The following is a 21885-nucleotide window of genomic DNA, read 5'->3' on the forward strand; positions in this document are numbered from 1 at the left end:
TGCATTTTAGATTGTTTTCAGTTGGTTAGACCTCTATTTTCATGAAAATTTTGAAGTTTTTGGATTTTTTTTGCCCCTTGATTTTTCAGACCAATTTTGAAGAGGAGGGGGGGGGGTGTGGCCCATATTCATACCTACAACTTTGCCCAAGACACCAAATCGATCAAAAAATTCCTTCAAAAGATACAGATATTTTGAGTTCAGGTCTCGGTTCAGGTACTACAACCACAAAAATGGTTATACAAGAGAGAATACTTTTTGGTTATACACTCAAACCCCGATGGTTTGACACCAACTTTTACAAGGAGTTTACACACACTACCAAAGGTTTGTTTTGATAGTGTGCGTGAGCGCCGTGTACAAAGTGACAGTTCGTCACTTTTTAGTTTGACTTTGTCCAACCAACGGGGTACGAACTAAAAAAGGTGTCAAACGAAAAAGTTACCCAACCACCGGGGGTTGAGTGTAGTTCTCGAACTAGTTTTCAAAAGGATGTAAGAGCTATTGGTAAATAAAGCCTTTTTTTGCTTCGGTATTCGATCTTCTTACGAAAAACCATATTCAAATATGCTTGAGATTGTTCATCCATCATCCATGGAGTTTTTTTTGAAAAGGTCCAATAAACCAAATTTCCGGTTTTTGCTTTTTGGGTGTTTTTGAAACCGCCTTGAGTCAGGGGTATTGAAAAACAGCCAAAAAGCAAAATCTGAAAATTTGGTTTAAACTCCAGATCTACAATGTCCTTCAAGTGCCCTTTAACTAAAAACAAATGGAACATTTTTCAATTTGAAGAAAAATAAAACTTAGTGTCGGAGAGCAAGGTGGCTCTTACGGATTTTTGAAAACTCACCACAGAGTTGTTTAAAAATTATGATAAAAAAAATCTACGCTACAAAAAAATTAAGATTTTCAACATTCGCCATTACCAAACATTCCGCGAGCGATTTCCCCCAGAAACTGCAGTACCAGAATCTCTTCCCTTCAACCTTCCTACCCCCCTTGGTGCTGCCAAATCAACACCGCACGAAACCAGGTGGAAACGTCAAAACCGCGATAGGTAGCATCAGCAAAACGAAGAAAAACTCTCATCGTCCGTTTTTGATTACGCGTCGCGCGCGTGTTATTTTCCCTTAAAAGTGCGTAAATTTCGTCGGAAACCGCTCGAAAAGTGTGCGAAAGTGAAGTTCGCGATCGCGATTGTAGAAAAATATTCGAGTTTGGTGGAAATTCGCGCGAAATGACGCGGAAAAGTTGATTTGAAAAAAGTTATCACGGGGCTTCGATTTTTCTTGCTTGGGTGAGGGAGAAGAAGAAGAACAACGATTTTGAGTGGGTGAGAGTGTGGGTGCGTGTGTGTTTTGGTGGGTTGTTTTGACAGAATAATAAAAACAAACCTCGTTGAGGGAAGGTAACTTTTTGAGATTTTTGTTGAGATTTTTTTTGTTAAAACGATTTTTTCTCGCAGATGTCGGAGCGTTACACGCACCAGCTGCTGAAGGTGGTGGTGGCGCAGGTGTGCCAGACCATCGGGTGGCACTCGATCCAGTCGACGCCGCTGGAGCTGTTGATTGACATTCTGGACCAGTACCTGCGGGACATAACGCGGTTGACGCATCGCTACTCGGAGTTGTACAACCGAACGGATCCGAACCTGGACGATGTGGCGCTGGCGTTCCGCGAGATCGGGATGAATTTGGGGGAGCTGCAGGAGTACCTGCAGTTTGTGGACCCGATCGAGCGGCCGTTTGAGGTGCCGCGGTATCCGCTGCCGAAGGAGAGTCATTTGAATTTTTTGAAGCCGGGGAGTAAGGAGGTGCTGACGCGGCCGGTTCACATCCCGGAGCACATGCCGCCGATGCTGGTGGACTCGGAGGAGGAGCAGGAGGAGGCGCGGCGGAGGTTGTTGCGGTTGAGGAGTGAAGTGCGGGGGGAGGTGGAGGATGGTGGGGAGGTGCAGGAGGAGGCGGACTTTGGCGGGATGGTGGTGGAGAAGATGGAGGAGGTTGGGGCGGAGGAGGTGGCGCTGATGGAGACGAGTCAGAGCGAGGAGGTTGTTACGTTTAAGCGGCCACCGGAGGTGGTGGTGAAGAACGAGGAGGGGAGACCGACGCGGGAGATTAGCAGCGTGATTATGACGACGTCGGGGTTTATATCGCCGGCGCGTGAGGGGAAGCTGCCGGACTCGAAGATTCCGGAGATTCCGGAGGAGAAGCCGAAGTTGCCTCCGCCGCCACCGCCGGCGCCGGCGCTGCCGGTGGCCAAAATGGACGAAAAGTTCGGCGGGAAGAAGGGCAAGAAGCGACCGGCTGAGAAGGAGAAGAAAAAGGACAAGAAAGGGGACAAGAAGAAGGAAGGGGGTGGCGAGTCGAGACCGGCGAGCCGGCCGGCTACGCCGAGCAGCGTCACGGAGGACATTAAACCGCTGGTGGAGGCGGTGCCGGAGGAGATACCGCAAGAAGTGGCTCCGGTTCTGGATGTGAAACCTCCGCCGGAGACTTTGGTGCCGCCGGCACCGGAGGTGCCACCTCCGGTGATTCCACCGCCACTTCCCGAAACACCAAGCAAGATTAAAAAGGAGAAGCCTAAGCGGAAGAAGCCGCCGTTGAAGTCCCCTCAACCACCCCCGCACATGATGATGAACAGTCCGTTGATGGACGTGGGACTGTTCCCGCCGCAGATGCCGTTCCAGCAGTCTGCGCCACCCCCGCTGATTCCTCCGATGGCCCTCATGAACCAGATTACGCCGCCGAAACCGCCCAAGCCGAAGCGACCCAAGTTCACCAAGAAGCAGTTGATGCAGCAGCAACAGCAGCAGTTCCAACCGCCGCTCAACGCGCAAAACATCCTGGACATCATGACCGGCAACTCCGGCGCCAAAATGCCCCCGAATCTGTTCTCCCCGACGGCGCAACCGCCGTCCCTCTTCCCCCCACAGCAGCAGCAGCAGCAATCCCAACTCAACGCGGCCCAAACCCAGCTGGACATCCTCCAAAAGTTACACCCCAGCCTGGAGATCACTCCGGCCCCAGGCCCACCCTCCCCCGAGAAACACAAACTCAACGTGTTCAAAAAGGTCGCCAAAACAAAAACAAGCCCCAACCCGCCGCCGCCGCTGACCAGCTCCGGCCCGATCATCGTCATCGACGACGACAAGAGTCCGCCCCACCAGCCCCAATTCCCCGTCACGCCGATGGCCAAGAAGCGCACCAACACCAAGAACACCCCCTCGACGGGGGGCTTCCAGTTCCAGGACGCGCTCTCCTCCCCGGACTTTGGCCTCAACCCGGAGCAGCACGGGCCGACTTCATCCTCGTCCTTCCGCGAGTTCTCCCCGCCCAAGACGCCCTCAAACATGCCCAAAACGCCGGACATCAAGCTGCAGTCCAGCTCCAGCTCGTCCACCTCCTGGATGAGCGACTCCGGCAAGCTGGGCGGCGGCCCAGGCCCACTCTTCGGCGACTTCCCGCCCAACTTCGGCCTCGGCGGAATGCCCGTCCCGAAGGAGGAAAAGAAGAAAAAACCACGTCAACGCCCCGTCAAGGACGTCGCGTCCAAAAAGTCCAAAAGCGCCCAACTCATGGACGACATGCTGCAGCAGTTCCAGCAACAGCAGCAACAACACCCCCTCCCCCCGGTTCTCCCCGGCCTGGACAAGAAGCAACTCTCCGAGTACAGCAAACTCCTCAACCAAGCCATGCCCCCCGGCGCGGCCGCCCTCTTCAACAACCCCGCCGTCCGCAACCCCATGTTCGGCATGTTCCCCCTCCCCTCCGGCCCCGGCCTCATCCCCGACAACCCCCTCTTCGGAACCTTCCCCGGCCAACCCTCGTTCCTCCCGTCCGGCCCCTTCGGCCTCCCCACCATCCCACCCCGCTTCGACCTCAACATGCTCCGCTACCCCCGACCCCCCAAACCAACCCCCCCAGAGTCCTTCGACAACCTCGACCCGGAAACCAAACTCGCCCACACCCCGCTCGACCTCCAGAAAAGCACCTGCAACGTCGCCCCCCTCGTCCCGCCCTCCCTCCAAATCGACCAACCTCCCCCCCAAGAGCAATCCCTAAATCTCTCCACCAAACCCTCGGTCATCACCCCGAACCCAACCCACGAACCAGTTCAGCCGGTTCAGCAACAGCAGCTGGCAGCCCCCGCCCCGAACGTGCCCCCGATCGCGCCCGGCGAAACGATCGTCATCGGGTCCGACTCGGACACCAACTCGCAGTCGGAGCAGATTCCGATGGGGGGTGGCGGCACCGGCGGCGATGGTGGGTTGGATGAGCAAGGGGAAGGAACGATGGCGGGTTCTGCCGGCGGGAAGAAGGACAAGTCCGAGAAGCGGAAGAACAAGGAGCACAAAAAGGATCGGAAGCTGAAGGAGGGCAAGATTAAGAAGAAGAAGGACAAAAAGGATAAGAACCGGAGCAAGGAGCGCGACCGGGAGAGGCCAAAGTGAGTAGGGGTTTTGGGTTTTTGTTGTTATGTTTTTTTTAATAAACTTTTCTACATCTAAGGGCATCTGCAGCGCTGGGGTGCAAATCAAATTTGCACCCGGCTTATGAATACCGAGATCAAATTTGCCACCTTGAAAAAAATCCGTCATCCCCATCGCTGGGTTTTTATCATATTTTTTTGCTCTCGTTTACCTTCAAAATCAATAATTATGTGTTGATTCATGCCTAGAAATGTTAAATGTTTATTAAACTTTTTAATCCTATTGAAAATTTCAAGGAATTTCATTTTTCGAAAATGTCGAAAGTTAAACGCGCGTAGGAAAACAGGTATCAAATTTGAAGAAAAATATGTGGCGGTACCTGTCGGGTACTCATTTTCAGGGTTGCTACGGACGGCGCGGATCGCGCGGATCTGGCGCGGATTTGCTGGCTAATTGTGTTCAGGCGCGGATTTCGCGCGGATAGCAATTTTCATAAATAAAATAATTGAGAACGATAGAATTTCTTCAAGTTACAAAGGAAAATATTATAAGCAATTAAATAAATTCAATCTTTTTCTTTGAGTGCAAAAACATCAATTTCTAAGAAGTTGTCAATGAAGAAAATTTTCTTCTGAAAATTATTCATTGTTTTTTTCTTAATACGAATCTTCAAAATAATCGTCAAGGAGCGTTTATTTTTCAAAATGTATTGAGATTTCTTATATAAATTTTACATAACATTACAACTCATATTTTTTGTTAGCTTACCTGGTTTAAATATTTTTTTTATAATTATTCACATGATACATTTAAATTTTATCTTCTGACTCATATTTTAAACTTTTTCCAAAGATTTAGACATAAGGATGTACATAAATGATTGAGGTTTGGTTGAGCTTTTTAGCAGAATGCATTACTGTGAATACAAAGAGACGAGTTGTTCCTTTTAATTCCGCTATATATTTTTAATATCTTGACAGATACGTATTTCGTCTACTACTTGCAGACTTCATCAGTGTTCTGTTCTCGACTAAATGATTCTTAGGGTATGTTCCGGATGGGATTTAACCCTTAGATTATTTTTTTTATCGATACAGGGTTCCAAAGTTTCCTAGGCATTTTTTAATATAGCATACAATAAATATTGAGCGTATTTTATATTATATTTCTATTTTATATTAATATGCTAATAACAATTTCAAAATTACAAAATTCGAAAAATTACAGAATTTCAAAAAGCTTTAGATCTTTTTAAATTTTTTAAGTTTTTTCAATCTGAAATTTAAATTTTGAAATTTGTGGTATATTAAAAATTGAAAGATTTTGTTGCCACTCTGATTTGGGTAGAATTGGTTCTACTCCCAATTATCAAAACATGACGAAATCCACTTAGCAATCTGCTAAAATCTCCGTCTAAAATTGAAAATTTCAGAATTTACATATTCAATTAAACAAAAAAAATTACCATGGATTTTTTTAGTTCTTATTTTTTTAATTTTTTAAGAAAGTTCTTATTAAATTATTAAATGATTCAATTATTAAATTATTTAAATTATTAAATTATTAAATTATTAAATTATTAAATTATTAAATTATTAAATTATTAAATTATTAAATTATTAAATTATTAAATTATTAAATTATTAAATTATTAAATCATTAAATTATTAAATTATTAAATTATTATATTATTAAATTATTAAATTATTAAATTATTAAATTATTAAATTATTAAATTATTAAATTATTAAATTATTAAATTATTAAATTATTAAATTAATTATTTAATTATTTAATTATTCAATCATTGAATTATTTAATTATTTGGTTATTTAATTATTTTATTATTTGATCATTAAATTATTAAATAATTGTTTTTTTGCCATTTTCTTAGTTCGAATCATTTTCGGAGTCATATTTAAGTTTAGAGAAAGTTAGAGAAGAAAATTTGGTGAAAATTATCAAGCCCCTAGATTTTATAATTTGGTAATTTATTTTAGGGTTTTAATTTTTTTAAATGTTTGAATTTATTTTTTTTCCTAAATTTGTTTTTAAAGCAACGATATTTAAAGTGTTACAAAAAATGCTAATATTGTTTCAGAAATGGCAGAAAAGGTTCCACTTGGTGCAGGTGGGATATGAATCCACAACTGATCAACGGATCAGTAATGCTTTCTGTATTATTCTTTTTTCGTTTAAAATTTTATTCATTATGTTACTCTCTTCTATGTTTGTCGCGATTTTTTTTTATATGGCGCGGATTTCGCGCGGTTTGGGTTTTGGGGTCGGCGCGGATCTGGCGCGGATTTTTTTTCGACTTTTTCGTAACAACCCTGTTTTCTAATACCCTACAAGTACCGACAAACCGGGGGCAAAATTCAAAAATTTCAAAATTCAAAAACTTAAAAATTCAAAAAAATCAAAATTTCAAAAATTCCATAATTTAAATATTCAAAAATTAAAAAAATAAAAAAATTAAAAATTCAAAAATTCAAAAACTCTAAAATTTAAACATTTAAAAATTCCAAGAATTCAAAAATTCTAAAATTCCAAAAATCCTAAAATTCAAAACTTCAAAAATTCTAACATTCTAAAATTCAAAACATCAAAAATTCTGAAATTCTAAAATTCTAAAATTCTAAAATTAAAAAAATTAAAAAAATCAAACATTACGAAATTCGAAAATTTTTGAATTCTAAAATTCTAGAATCATGAAATTCCAAAATTCTAAAATTCTAACATTCCAAAATTCTAAAATTTAAAAAATTAAAAATTTTAAAATTCAAAAAATCCAAAATTCAAAAACTCGAAAATTTAAAATTCAAACATTTAAAAATTCTCAAATTCTAAAATTCAAAAATCCTAAAATTTTAAAATTCTAACATTATAGAATTCTAAAATTCAACAAAATAAAAATTCAAACATTAAAAAATTCAAAAGTTTTAGAATTCTAAAATTCTAGAATTCAAAAATTCCAAAATTTTAAAATTCTAAAATTTCAAAATTCAAAACTTCAAAAATTCTAAAATTCTGAAATTCTAAAATTTTAAAATTCTAACACTCTAAAATTCAAATATTCAAACATTTAAACATTTCAAAATTCTAAAATTCTAAAATTTTAAAATTTTTAGATTTGAAAATTATAAAATTTTAAACTTCTAAAATTCTAAAATTCTAAAATTCTAAAATTCTAAAATTCTAAAATTCTGAAATTCTAAAACAACTGGACAGGAAAAAAACTTAAAATTCTAAAATTCTAAAATCCTAAAATCTTAAAATTGCAAAGTTGCAAAATTCAAAAATACAAAAATTGAAAAATTAAATAAAAAAACTAAAATTTAAAAAAAAAATTAGTTTCAAAATTCTTAAATAAAAAAATACAAAAAATCCAAAATTTAAAAATACAAAAATTTATAAACAAAAAATGGGTTTAAAACTTATTTTTTTGATTTTCTTTTTTTTATTATTTTTGATTTTTTTTTTTTATTTTTTTGTAATAAAAAAAAATGTATTTTTTCGATTATTTTATTTTTTTTTATTTTTTCCATTAAATTCTTTTTTATTTATTTTTATTTTTTTCAATTTTTCAATAAAAAAAATGATTTTTAATTTGTTTTTGTTTTAAGGCCGTTGCAAATATTTTTTGAAGTTTATGTCCCTTCACTTTGATTAAAGCCGAGGGGGTCAAAAAATAAAAAAAGCTAAAAAATGAAATTACAGGCCATGGTGCCAATATTTGAATGAAAAAAGTGTTTTAAAATACATCATACACCTGTCCAGTTGTTTTGCAATCATTGATTTCCATAATTTCTAAATACTGACGAAAATTTTATTTTTGCGAGAAAAAAAAGTTTTTGCGGTGCTGTTCATTGAAATTTCATAAAAATTCAAAATATTTTTAAACGAGTCCAAATATGTTAAATATGATTATCAATGCAAAAAAAGAAATTTAAAATTGTTCTCAGTTTGCAACGGCCTAAGTTAAAAAAAAAACAATTATTTTAGTTTTTTTATTTTTTTTTATTTTTCTTTATTTTTTTAAAATTTTTGAAATTTCATTTCATGTTTTTCTTTTTTTAATGTTTAGAGTTAAAAAAAAAAATAAAATATTTTAAATTTCATTTTTGATTTTTTTTTAATTTTTTTACATATTTTACAATTTAAAAAATGTTTAATAAAAATGATGGCCAAATCCATCATGCGACCCATCGTTGGATGGGTAATCAGGAGACCTTTCCAACAAACCCAATTTTTTGAAGATCTGACAACTCTATCAATAGTTCTAAGCACTCGAGTGATATTTTAGACTTTTTTGAGGCCGTGTGTTCACTTTATGAATGTGAGGAAGGCACCATCCATCTGAAGGTGGATTAAGTAACGTATTTTTGCAATTTGAAGTAAAAAAGAAATTCAAAGTTTAAAAAAACTCCAAAGAATTACAATTTTTTTTAAATAAATTTGAATGATAAAATTGAGAAATTGATCCGGATGAAATTGCACATGTTTTGATTTAATAAAACTCAATTTATTTTTTATTTTTTGCTTTTTTTTAGTGGTATAAATCTCAACTTACCCTTATTTTCAAACTACCCAGATTACGTTAAAGCTGAAACTACTCAGTAATGAGTAATTGGAATAACTGTAAGATTCTGGTTTATCACTTTATTTTAAATTATGAGTAACATTCACTCAAATCTGCCATCAGCCTCATTTACTCATTTTTGAGTAAGATCGATCAAGAATTTAAGATTTTTTCAAGAGTTTCAAAACCTTATGATGAATATTTTTTGATAAATTAAAGAAATGAGAATTTGAAGATTTAAGAACTTTATGAATTTTAAGGATTTTAAGAATTTAAAGTACTAAAACTTATTTAAAATTTTGAGGCATTTAGAAATTTAGCGTTGTTTTTTTAGTTTGCAAATATTTTAAATTAAAAAATAACTTTCAAATATTAAAATAGGTATTACATTTGAGATTATTCAAATCCTGATATAAAGTTTAGAACTTGGCACAAAACAAAAACATAAAAGCTGTCAAAAATCCAAAATTTTATAAAAAGTTGAGTAATACTAATTATTTTATTGTTATCGTCAGGACGATATTTTTCTATCGGCGATAATGTTATCGCCGATAATGGACGATAACTCTTTTTTTAAATCTTTCTAAAATCGACCAAACCATGTGATGTTAAATTTTCAATGCTCAATACGATATTTTGTGAAAATTTTAGCTTTAAAAAAACTACTAAAGTGAAAGAGCATGCAAAATTTCGCTTCGTTTGATATTTTGAAAATTTGAGTATTTTCGAAAAAAATACGGTATTTTGTGAAAATGTTAGTATTTTTCAAAAAAAAAAAATCTAATAAAGTAAAAAGCATACCAAATTTCGCTTCGTTCGATACCCATATTTCAAATTTTGAAAATTTGAGTACTTTCGAAAAAATACTGTATTTTGTGAAAACTTTAGCTTTCAACAAAAAAACCCTAATAAAGTTTAAAAGCATGCAAAATGTAGCTAAGCTTGATACCCATATTGCAAATTTTGAAAATGTGAGTATTTTCGAAAAAATACCGTATTTTTGAAAATTTCAGTATTTTCCAAAACAACATTCATAGGGTGAAAAATCATGCAAAAACTCGCTTCATTTGCAAAAAATACCGTATTTTTTAGAAAGTACTCAAATTTGTGAAATTTGTGTAGTTGTTTGATACCCATGATGCAAATTTTGATAATTTGAGTATTTTCGAAAAAAGTACGGTATTTTGTGAAAATTTTAGTTTTAAACAAAAAAAAAACTTTTTAAAACAAAATAGCATACACAATTTCGCTTCGTTTGATAAGGCTGGTACAAATTTTATTTATAGTTTTTGTCTCATTCTTCTGCGTGTAGAAACATTTTTAGCTTGGCTGGGTTGATTTAAAAATATTTTGAAATGTTCGATGTTTACTATCGCAATTATTATTTTTTTTGCAAAAAAAAAAAATGTTTTCGTCAAATTTTACTTTTTTTGAAAACTGATGATTGCAAAACATCTGAACTATGGCTTGTTATTTTAATATTTATATTTTTTTCACGTATTTTGAATTTTACTTAATTGAATTAAGTCGATAATAAAACAAATTTTAAATGTTTAAAAAGTTTTAATTTACACAAAAGCGAACAAACTTAAAATGTTTAATCAGTGATTAACATTTTTTTGTATTAGTTTTTTGTTTACATTTTTTAAAAGTATTTTTTAATTTCTCATTTTTTTCATGATCTAGAAGTTTAAAATTTGCTTGATTTTTTTCAAATTTGTTGATGTAGACTTTTAAAATGTATTTAATTTGGTTGAATTTAAAATTTTATATTCAATATTTCGAATCACGAATCTTGTTTCAAACATCAAATTCTAGTCGATTGCCTATGAGATATCCTAAAAGGCCTTTTTTCAACATTTCGTCCCCGCCATATTGGCCGCCATCTTGGATTTAAAAATGCAAAATCACTTTATTGTAGTTTAGCTCAACAATAAAAAAAAGACAGCGAAAAAAATTTTTTGACGAAGAACTTCGTCTTAGGGCTCTATACAGGGTAGCAATCCAAAATTTCGCGAAGTGAAATGAAACCGAAAAATGAAACGCCTTCCCCAAGCAGAGGGGAAAATCACAGAAGCAGCGCGGCCGACGGTTTTGATATAAATATAAACGCCACCCCCTCCACAGCATTAGTTTAGTCGGTGGTCTACCACCGAAGCGAGAGGAGCTCAGCTCTTCTCGCGAGCGCCAGCCTTCTCTCTTCCCTACAAAACCACGGGAAATTTGAAGGCTGGCTTCAGTCGGTGGTCTACCACCGAAGCGAGAGGAGCTCAGCTCCTCTCGCAAGCGCTTGGCAGTAGTGGCCACCACCTGGAGGCCCCGGGAATGTTCCGATAAGGGGACATTTGCGGAACCATAAGAGTTGGGGCAATATGGGTATCAAACTTAAGGGATTTTGATACTGGACATGAAATTTGACATTTTGGCAGTAGTGGCCACCACCTGGAGTGGCCGTAGGCCCCGGGGATGTTCCGATAAGGGGACATTTGCGGAACCATAAAAGTTGGGGCAATATAAGTATCAAACTTCAGGGTTTTTGATACTGGACATGAAATTTGAAATTGGCGGAACCATAAGAGTTGGGGCAATAAAGGTATCAAAATGTAGCTGCTCCTCTGTGATGTTGCTGCACGGTTACGCAAAACGGAAATGAAATTAAATCCAGCCTCGGAATAGAGTTATCTACGTGCGTATGTATTGCGTGTACGTACACGAAAAAGATTGAGGTTAAATTTTGTACAGTCCAGCAAAACAAATGGCGTGCTAGTGTGCGTGAGAGCGGGCTTAGATAACTCTATCAGAATCACCTCGAAATTTACGAGCGATTACATATGTGTGTGTGTGAGTGTAAGCGCGTGCAGTCCAAAAATCTCAGCCTGCTGCGCCCCACTTCAGCTCATAATTTTTGGATCGTCGTCGAGGCCACATCAGCTGCAGCAGAAGAGGGCGCAGAAGGCGAAAATTTCCCTAGGCAGCCCAACGGACAAACAACGAAGAACAACCACTGCACCGCAGGAGAAGCAAACCACAGGCCAAGGTTCCGAAGGAGAGAGGAAACCGGCCAAGCCCGCGGCCCGTCCGCTGGTTGACGAAACGAATCTGGTCGCCATCACCCCGAAGGATCGGAACTTCGGAACGAATCGCCACTGCAGACCATCGGGAAAGAAGAAGAGCAGCTCCTCCACCATCGCAAGTGTAACGGACAACGGTTGACCCAGACCAAAGCCATGGACATCTTCCTCAACGTTGACCGGAGAAGCGGCTCGAATGAAGCACTACACCTCGCGGAAGATTTGATAAACAAACGGCCCTTTTCAGGGCCACCAAATATCTCACGAAAGAGTTGTTCCTTCAAAATTTCCCTCTAAGAATGTTCCCTAAAAATTTAAAAAAAGATCGAATAAAAATCATTTCACCTTTCCTCATTTGCTGACGCGTCGTCCCTTCCTCGTTGAAAGTCGAGAGTGAAATGATTGCGAAAATGACAAATCGACCTATATTTATAGATTTTTGTTTTGGCATATCGCGGAACGATCAAATCTTGGTGGCGAATGCAGTAGGAAGGCAGAGAGAATGCAGTAGGAACGGCAAAATGAGGAAAAAATCTTGCGTGCTTGTGAAAAGAGGGGAAGTAATAGCGAAGTAGAAGTATAAAAATGCGTTCTACCCTTTCCACTCCACTTAGTTGCCACCGAGATGCTGAACAAGTCGGGTCGGCTCATAATATCTGAGCCGCAGACGGGTGAAGCAGCAGCAGCAGGGAGAGAGAGAGCCCCAAATTCTCTCTTCCGGAGAAGGATTTCTTCTGAAAAATTACCTTTATTTTCTAGAGAGAGAGAGAGAGAATCGGAGAGCAGCACCGAAGAGGGCAAATTGTGTGCGAATGCCGTAGAATGACACACCATACATACACACTCCCGTTTCATGGTACACGCTGATTGGGTTCGATGCGTCGAGTTTCCCTTCCACGGATGTTCGATTGATGTATCTAAATTCGTCACCTGAAAAGGCCATCAAAGACTGCGACCAACTACAGATACACCCGGGGACGAGCAAAACCGCCAGCGGAGGCAACTTTTAGGCAGTGGAGTAAAATCGTTTAACCTAGTAGACTGTGTGAAAATTGTTGTAGCCCTGTTGTATGGGTTAGTACAACGAATCTACTACGAGCTCGTGTAATTAGTCACGGCCCCGGGATGCACAGCCGGGTCAGCCAGGAAGCTTCCCCCAATTCGTTCAAAGATTTTGTTTACGCCAGTGGTGGCCAAAACCTGGAGTGGCCGGTGCCCTCAAAGAAGGTTCCCCCGGGGCCTGGGGGGACATTTACAGAACCATACGAGTTTTGGCAATATGGGTATCAAAATTTATGGTTTTTGATACTGAACATAATAATGGCCATTTCGGCAGTGGTGGCTAAAACCTGGAGTGGCCGGTGCCCTCAAAGAAGGTTCCCCCGGGGCCCGGAGGGCCTTTTACAGAACCATACGAGTTTTGGCAATATGGGTATCAAAATTCATGGTTTTTGATACTGAACATGGAAATGGCCATTTCGGCAGTAGTGGCCACAACCTGTACTTGCTGGTGCCCTCGAAGCAGGTTCTCCCGGGGCCCGGGGGACATTTACAGAACCATATGAGTTGTGGCAATATGGGTATCAAAATTCATGGTTTTTGATACTGAACTAAAATTGACATTTCGACAGTAGTGGCCACAACCTTAACCGAAACATACGGGTTGTTGCAATATGGGTATCAAAATTCGTTGTTTTGATATTGAACCTGCAAATGGCCATTTCGACAGTAGTGGCCACAACCTGGAGTTGCCGGTGCCCTCATGGAAAGTTCACCTTGGGGGAACATTTAGGACAATTTTGCCGACAAATCTATGAAACAAAATACAATAATCTTATCCCAGATTTCACTAGCAATCCAAAAACTCATTCAAAATGTTTGGTCCTATGTCTTTCGGTTATGTCTCTGACATACCATCTTGAACTTTTTGGCAATATGAGTAATAAATCGCTGGGGGTAATAAATCGATAATTGCGAAATTATTGAAATTGAGAATAACTCTTTCGTAATCAATTTGAGCCCTAAAAAGGGCTTTTTAATGCTTGCTGTTGAAATTTACTTGGCTGTCGCCGATGGCTGGCAAGAGCCTTGCCAAAACATTTCCCCATCGCGAACAACATTGAACCCTTCCAGGTTCGGTCTGCCCCTTCGCCGCGATGCTTCTCCGCCTTCAGCTATCTTTGTTGCCGCTGTGTCGTCCTTTCCTCGTAGACTGTCGAGAGTGATTTGAGTACGCAAATGAAATAGATTTTCGTTTTGGGATTTCGTGGAACGAAGAAATCTAGGTGGCGAATGCCGTAGGAAGGCAGAGAGAACGCCGTAGAAACGTCAAAACGAGAAAAAAGTCTTGTAATGTGTGGGAACAAATCGTTTAATGTGATTCAAATTTGTTGTGACGCAAAGAAAATCTTTAACACATGGTTCAGACTGGCTCTCTGTAATGAATTGGAGTCCTGATAATGGCTTTTTATTATTTCAAAATATTTCTAAAAAATTGTTCAATGCCAAAAGTTTAATTGATGAAATGATTTCAAATCAACTGGCACGAAAATCTTGACATTACGATTAGCTGTGAAGCGTTTCAAAACTTTAGACGTTATCCAACGTCAAAATACCATAAGATCTTAGAGCAGAAATAAATAGATCTTAAGAAATAACCGTTTCGTGATTGATTTTGTGGCCAAGAAACGCAAATAATAAAACTATAAAAAAAATCATTAACTTTTGTGTCCGAAGTTCTTCGTCATGATGGTTATGCCTGTTGCATTACCACTGCACCTTTTTTTTGTTACACGATTATCCGAAGTGAAATTTTTCCGGGGCCTTCGGGTAATCGAGTCTTTTGTTTATTTTTTTTTTTCGATGTTTGGATTAAAAAAAAAATTCCTAGCAATCTTATCCAGATTTTTAAGCGAAGATGGCGTTCGAATTGTGAACGCCCGAAATGTCAAAAACATGCAGTGGTACCAACATTACGAAAAAAGTGTGCCACGGCATGACAGCCACATTTTTTTTCTAATGTTGGTGCTACTGAGCGATTTTGACATTTCGGACGTTCACAATTCGAACGCCATCTTCGCTTAAAAACCTGGATACAAGGGACCATTAGGGTGACAAGAAAAAGGGAAAATTTAGGAAAATCTTTAGAGAAACTGTGCCAATTTTGAGCGAGGAGAAGAATTTTTTTTCGAAATGTGTCGTTAAATGTGTCGGATTATTTTCAACTGTGAGATCCTATAGTATTTTTTTTGAAAAAAAACTTTGTCGAAGACCGCAAAACGATCCGATTGAACCCTGAAGAGTTATTAGCTACGTTTTTGTATGTCACATTCTTGGTCATTCGCTGTAGTCTATAAATATTAATTGAAAGGTCATATTTTGAGGCAGGGTCAGATCTTCAAACTTTTAGACACGTTGGGATTACGAAAACTTTCTAAAAATATATGGCCAAATACGGTTAAATCTAAATTTAAATTTCTCTTTCTTTCCAGATCCTCCCACTCGTTCCACCTGGACACCCCTGGAAATGTTTCCGATTTCGGCGTTGCCGGTCCCAGCATCGGCACAACCGGCGCCTCCAGCAGCTTCACCTCCCCGGACCATCACTCCCCCCCACCCTCCGCCACCGTCATCCCGGCCGGCTTCCTCATCGATCCGAACGCGACCGGACTTCCGGTCAATCCAACCCCACCGGTGGTCCAACCACCCCCTCCGCCGGCACCCGCGGACCAACCGGACGTGGCCACGCTGGAGGCGATCCGCCGCAAGGAGAAGAAGGAGAAAAAGAAGGAAAAAATGAAGAAGGAGAAGCGCAAGGAGAAGGAACGGGCTGCGGCCGCGGCCGCCGAGTTGGGTGGAATGCTGGGGTCTCCGGTGGTGGTTCCGGTTGGTTCCAGCGGGGGCTCCGACTACACAGACGGATCGCAACCTTCGGCGGTTCCCAAGTTGATGCTGAAGCTTGGGCCGGGTTCGCGCGCTGGAACGCCGGAAGTGCACCAGCAGCATCAGCATCAGGAAGTTGGTGGGGAATCGAAGCGGGAAGCTTCACCGGAACTGGCCCGGATATCGGCGCTGGTGACGCGGCCACCCAAGCTGAAGACGCCGGGCAGCGGCAAGAGTGGCGGGGGCAAGTCGAAGGAGGACGAACCGAAGGTCGGATCGAAATCCGGACTCGAGAGTAAGGCCGCTGGCAAGTTGGACTTTTCCGGAGATGCGGCCAAGCCGCGACCTCGCGGCATCCAGGCGCTCCCGGACACGATCGATCTGTTCTCGGTGACGCCGAGCGTCGCGACCCCCTCCAAGATTTCCCCGCTGGCACCGACCACCATCGTTCCGGGACTTGCACTTCCCACTTCCGGCACCGACCTTACGCCACATTCCTCCAAGAAACCGCCGAAGGAGCCAAAATCGTCCTCGAAATCCGCACCGTCATCCTCGGTGGTCCCGAGTTTGGGGGTGACCATTCCGGCCCCGCTCAGCACCCCAATCACGCAGCTCAAGGATGCCGACGGGAACGTGGTTTGGATTTGTCCGGCGTGTGGTCGCGTCGACGATGGGACGCCCATGATCGGGTGCGACGGGTGTGACGCGTGGTACCATTGGGTTTGCGTCGGCATTCAGGTGCCGCCGGATTCGAACGAGGACTGGTACTGTCGGGTTTGTATCGGGCGGAAGCAGCACGGTGGGGATGTTGAGAGGCAGAAGAAGAGGAAGAAGAAGGATAAGAGGAATCCGAAGGATTAGGCGTTTAGGCATTGATTTGCTGGGTAATAATCACACTTTCATAAAATATTAATTGTTGTAAGAAATTGTGCAGAAGATTTTGAATGTACAGCATTTTCAAACATAAGCATGAAATAAATTAAACGTAATAAAAAACTAAACTTTCGTTTGAGACCATTTTATCACTTATCACTGCCAAAGGTAAGTAGCAAAAAAGGAGTACCATCGACAAATCTTCATTTTTCTTAATTATCTAAAAACTACAATCGAAATTTTACCATCGAGAAATCTAGACAACACTAACATTCGCATTCGTATGGAGATGGTGATTTTAGCGGGTTGCAGACTGGATTTTGTCATGTACGTAGGCTGATACCAAATATAGTGGATATGAAGCTTGGAAGGAACTCTACACTTCATTTTAAAAAACGTTACTTAATCTACCGTAAACCACATGATGCCTTTTGCATGTGGATTATGTTTATATGTGAAGGTGGGTCTAGAGGAGGTCGAATTAAGAGGTTACATACATTTAAAAAATTATAAAATTTCATATTACAGAAAATTCACTAATGAGCAATGCTCTACCAAAACCGGAAATGGATTTTATTTGTATTTTTTGATTTGGCTCAAACTTTGTGGGGGCCTTCCCTATGACCAAATAAGCTATTTTGTGTCATTGGTTCACCCATACAAGTCTCTATACAATTTTAGCAGCTGTCCATACAAAAATGGTATGTAAATATTCAAACAGCTGTAACTTTTGAGTGAATTTTCTGATCAATTTGGTGTCTTCGGCAAAGTTGTAGGTATTGTTGAGGACTTTTGAGAAAAAAATAGGTACACGGAAAATTTTTTTTGCAGATTTTTCAATCAACTTTTTTTTCACTAAAACTCAATTTCCCAAAATACGTATTTTTTGATTTTTTGATATGTTTTAGGGGACAAAAATCCGCAACTTTTGAGCTATAGAGAAACATGGTCAAAAAATCTGCCGCCGAGTTATGAAATTTTAAAAAATAGTGATTTTTGGAAAAAAAATGAAGTTTCATGCAAAAACAAGTTTGACATTACTTTTTAATGCAAAATTAAATTTGCAATCGAAAAGTACTTTACAGATTTTTTGATAAAGGGCTCCGTTTTCAAGATATAGCCACCGAAAGTTTAATTTTAGCGAAATATTTGCAGTTTTTCAATTTTTAAAAATAGTGACCGTGAGTGACCATTTCTAAAAATATCTTTTTTGAAAAGTTCAGAAAATTTGGTATAAAATTGTCTAAGAGACATTGAAGATTGGACCTCTGGTTGCTGAAATACAGCGGCTTAAAGAAAAAGAAACACAAAAATTGAAGTTTTCTAAGTCTCACCCAATCAGCCCACCATTTTCTAATGACGATATCTCAGCAATTAATGGTCCGATTTTTAATGTTAATACATGAAACATTCGTGAAATTTTCCGATCTTTTCGAAAAAAATATTTTGAAATTTTTTAAATCAAGACTAGCATTTTAAATGGGTGTAATATTCAATATTTGGCCCTTTTAAAATGTTAGTCTTGATTTAAAAATTTTCAAAATATTTTTTCCGAAAAGAACGGAAAATTTCACGAATGTTTCATTTATTAACATTGAAAATCGGACCATTATAATTATACTTGCTGAGATATCGTCATTAGAAAAAGGTGGGTTGTTTTGGTGAGATTTAGAAAACTTAAATTTTCGTGTTTCTTTTTCTTAAAGCGGCTCTATCTCAGCAACCCGAGGTCCAATCTTAGACAATTTTATAGGAAATTTTCTGAACCTTTAAAAAAAAAAAATTTAGAAATGGACACTATTTTTAAAAATTGAAAAACTGCTAATATTTCGCTAAAATCAAACTTTCGGTGGCTATATCTTGAAAACGGAGCCCTTTATCAAAAAATCTGTAAAGTACTTTTCGATTGCAAATTTAATTTTGCATTAAAAAGTAATGTCAAACTTGTTTTTGCATGAAACTTAATTTTTTTCCAAAAATCACTATTTTTTCAAAACTTCATAACTCGGCGGCAGATTTTTTGACCATGTTTCTCTATGGCTCAAAAGTTGCGGATTTTTGTCCCCTAAAACATATCAAAAAATCTCGAAAATAAAAAAAATACGTATTTTGGGAAATTGAGTTTTAGTAAAAAAAAGTTGATTAAAAAATCTGCAAAAAAAAATTCCGTGTACCTATTTTTTTCTCAAAAGTCCTCAACAATACCTACAACTTTGCCGAAGACACCAAATTGATCAGAAAATTCACTCAAAAGTTACAGCTGTTTGAATAGTTACATACCATTTTTGTATGGACAGCAGCCAAAATTGCTATGGAGACTTGTATGGGTGAACCAACGACGCAAAATAGCTTATTTGGTCATAGGGAAGGCCCCAACAAAGTTTGAGTCAAATAAAAAAATACAAAAAATAAAATGGTCGAAAAGTTTCATGAAGATATTTCGTGACTAAATTAAGTAAGAGACGATTTAAGTTCACAATGTTGCCATGCGCAAAGCGAACATTCAAACTTGGTAAACGTTTTTCTCTAAACACTGAGTTGATTTACGGGTGCCACGATATCTCGAAATGGAACCAAATTGACTGAAATTTGAGGTGAAGACTCTCAAGACAAAACCCGATTTTGACATTTGAATTTAAAAAAAAATACAAAAATCAAAACCTGACGATTTTTTATTTGAAAAATATAAAAATATTTTTATCTTTTTTTTAAATTATGTTTTTGAAAATCGGTCTTCGTCATGCACACAGGGCCGGTTTAACGAGTCTTCACCAAAATTTTGAGCCGATTTTGTCAAAGCAGTGTTGAGATATCGTGGCATCAGTTTTTTTTTCAAACTGCTAACTTTATTTAGCTAAATCTCGGCAATTATACAACGAAATATCTTCAAATTTGTTTGATAAATTGATAATAATGTATATTTAAAAAAGATTTTTAAAAAAGTTTTGATGTGTTCTCATACCAACCTCTGACATTTTTGACGGTTTACATGTATGTAACCCCATAAGAAGTTTATTTTTCGAGTGATTTTATAGCTTTTCCTCAGCATGGTGAGGAAGGCAAAAAAGCGCTCAAGAAAGAGTCACGAAAAGATTTTCTTGAGCAGCTGAAAACCATTAAATTGTCTGGCAAAGTATAAATCAAATTAAAAAATTGCAGCAAAAATTCAGAGTTTTAGAATTTTTTTTATCATTTTTAAATTTCAATTCATAATTGAGAAATGAAAAAAAAAAAACATTTAAAAATAAAAAAACACACAAAAATAAAATTCAAGGTTTGGAAAAAAACAAAAAAATAAAAAAATAATGTTCTAAAAAAAATAATGTTCTTAAAAAATCTATAATTAAAGATTCAAAAAAAAATGAAAAAATCAAAAATTTAAAATTAAAAAATTAAAAAATTTAAAAGTTTTGAACATCTAAATTTAACATATATAATAATGTTACAACTGAAAAATTCTTAGAAATTATACTTTCAAAAACTAAAACTAAAATATTAAAATTCTTAAATCATGGAATATGTTCCTAACCTTTAATGTGAGTCCAAAAATGTCAGATTTTTTTTACGGCATTAAGAATTTAACAAAAAAATCAACTTTCAAAAATATTTCAAATAGTAGCTAACATGTCAAAATAGCTAGTATAACATGTCAAAATCCGACCGAAAAATCAAATTTTCAATGGAACTGAAATCAATAAAAAAATGTTTGTATGGGACTTTGGATAATCAAATCACTTATTCTTTTTCTTGTTTTAAACACCAAATTCGAGTTCTGTGACATGTTAGTCAAATTTGAATAGTTGATTGCTAATAGAATAATAAAATGCATTTATTCAATATTTCGTCACCGCCATATTGGCCGCCATCTTGAATATAAAAAATCTAACTCACTCTAGCGTAGTTTGGGAGTCATACTTAAGCTCAACAATAAAAAAAATTGAGGCCTTCGAATAATCGAGTCTGAACTCGATTTTTTTCGCAAAAAAAATTGTTCAATCTTTTTTTTGGAAACTGATGATTGCATATTAGGGTGAAAATAAAAAAAAAATACCTCAGGGATACCCTCTGATTTGATTCCTTATAAGGCCTATAGGCGAAAATAAGTAAGTGAGAAATTTTGAGCGAAATCGGTAAAAAAATTACTTACAAAAACGTCTTCTTTTAATCGCTATTGTTTGTCGGTCTTCGACAAAGTTGTTTGTAGAAAAAAAAATACTTGAGAATCACTTGACAATGATCCGACCTATCGTCCAGCCATAAAGTAAAACCTATACCTTTCTTTAGTAAGAAAGGCAAAAATGAATTTTTTAAATTTAAAATGCACACATAAATTCAAATTTAACTAAAATTGGGTCGCAGAACTCGTTTTTTTATGTTACAAATGAAGAAATGAAAAAAATACGATTTTTTATTTGGCTCGATTATCCCAAGTTCCATACAAACCTTCGGATAATCGAGTCTGGACTGTACTTGACTGAACTACATAATTTCAACAAAATGTGTAGTGCAATCAGCTGAAAATAATTTAAAATGCATTCCCCTGCATTTATAATCCGTTTTAACATGTTTAAGTTTGTTGCAATGTATGTTCAACTTATGTGAACCCGCTTGTCGTGATCGGGGACTTTCTTTTATAATAAAAACACAGATATTTTGCAATTAACAAACAACACGTCTTATTCCACACAAATTGACCACGTAACTGATTTGACAATCTTCATTCTCTCTTTCGCCGGCCGCGCGCGCATCTCGTTGTTTTCTTGCTCGTTGTTCTCGCTCGCAGCTCGCTAGCGCGCTCTCGCACTTAATCCGCAATCAGCTAACAAGGCAATATTCATGAAGGTGCGCTCTTTTTGTTGCGCTCTAAACTCTTATTTATGAATTATATCAATCTTATAAAAAATACTCATTTAATAATTTATTACATATTCAATCCTGCAACCCATAATCCCTACACCGCTAAAGTAATTTTTTTGCTAAAATAAAAAAAATCGTCTAAACTTAGATTTTTTTTTTAAACTAGTGATTCCAAATTAACTTTAATA

General features: G+C 37.8%; 1 protein-coding gene across 1 annotated transcript; it reads left to right on the forward strand.

The window, feature by feature from the left end:
• The first annotated feature begins 1067 nt into the window (after positions 1-1067).
• Positions 1068-16968, forward strand: LOC120420164 (titin-like). Its single transcript, XM_039583130.2, has 3 exons — positions 1068-1408; positions 1466-4449; positions 15577-16968. The coding sequence occupies exons 2-3, from the start codon at positions 1466-1468 to the stop codon at positions 16826-16828; spliced, it is 4236 nt and encodes a 1411-aa protein (XP_039439064.1). The 5' UTR covers positions 1068-1408; the 3' UTR covers positions 16829-16968.
• The last annotated feature ends 4917 nt before the right edge of the window (positions 16969-21885 follow it).

This window comes from Culex pipiens, chromosome 1, assembly GCF_016801865.2.
Source record: "Culex pipiens pallens isolate TS chromosome 1, TS_CPP_V2, whole genome shotgun sequence".
Lineage (NCBI taxonomy): Eukaryota > Metazoa > Arthropoda > Insecta > Diptera > Culicidae > Culex > Culex pipiens.

What these genes read in the sequence shown, in the direction of transcription:
- LOC120420164 (XM_039583130.2), top strand. Translation starts at nt 1,466, where the DNA reads ATGTCGGAGCGTTACACGCACCAGCTGCTGAAGGTGGTGGTGGCGCAG. An exon ending in CGCGACCGGGAGAGGCCAAA is followed by an intron (nt 4,450 to 15,576) that starts GTGAGTAGGGGT and finishes CTTTCTTTCCAG; the next exon opens with ATCCTCCCACTCGTTCCACC.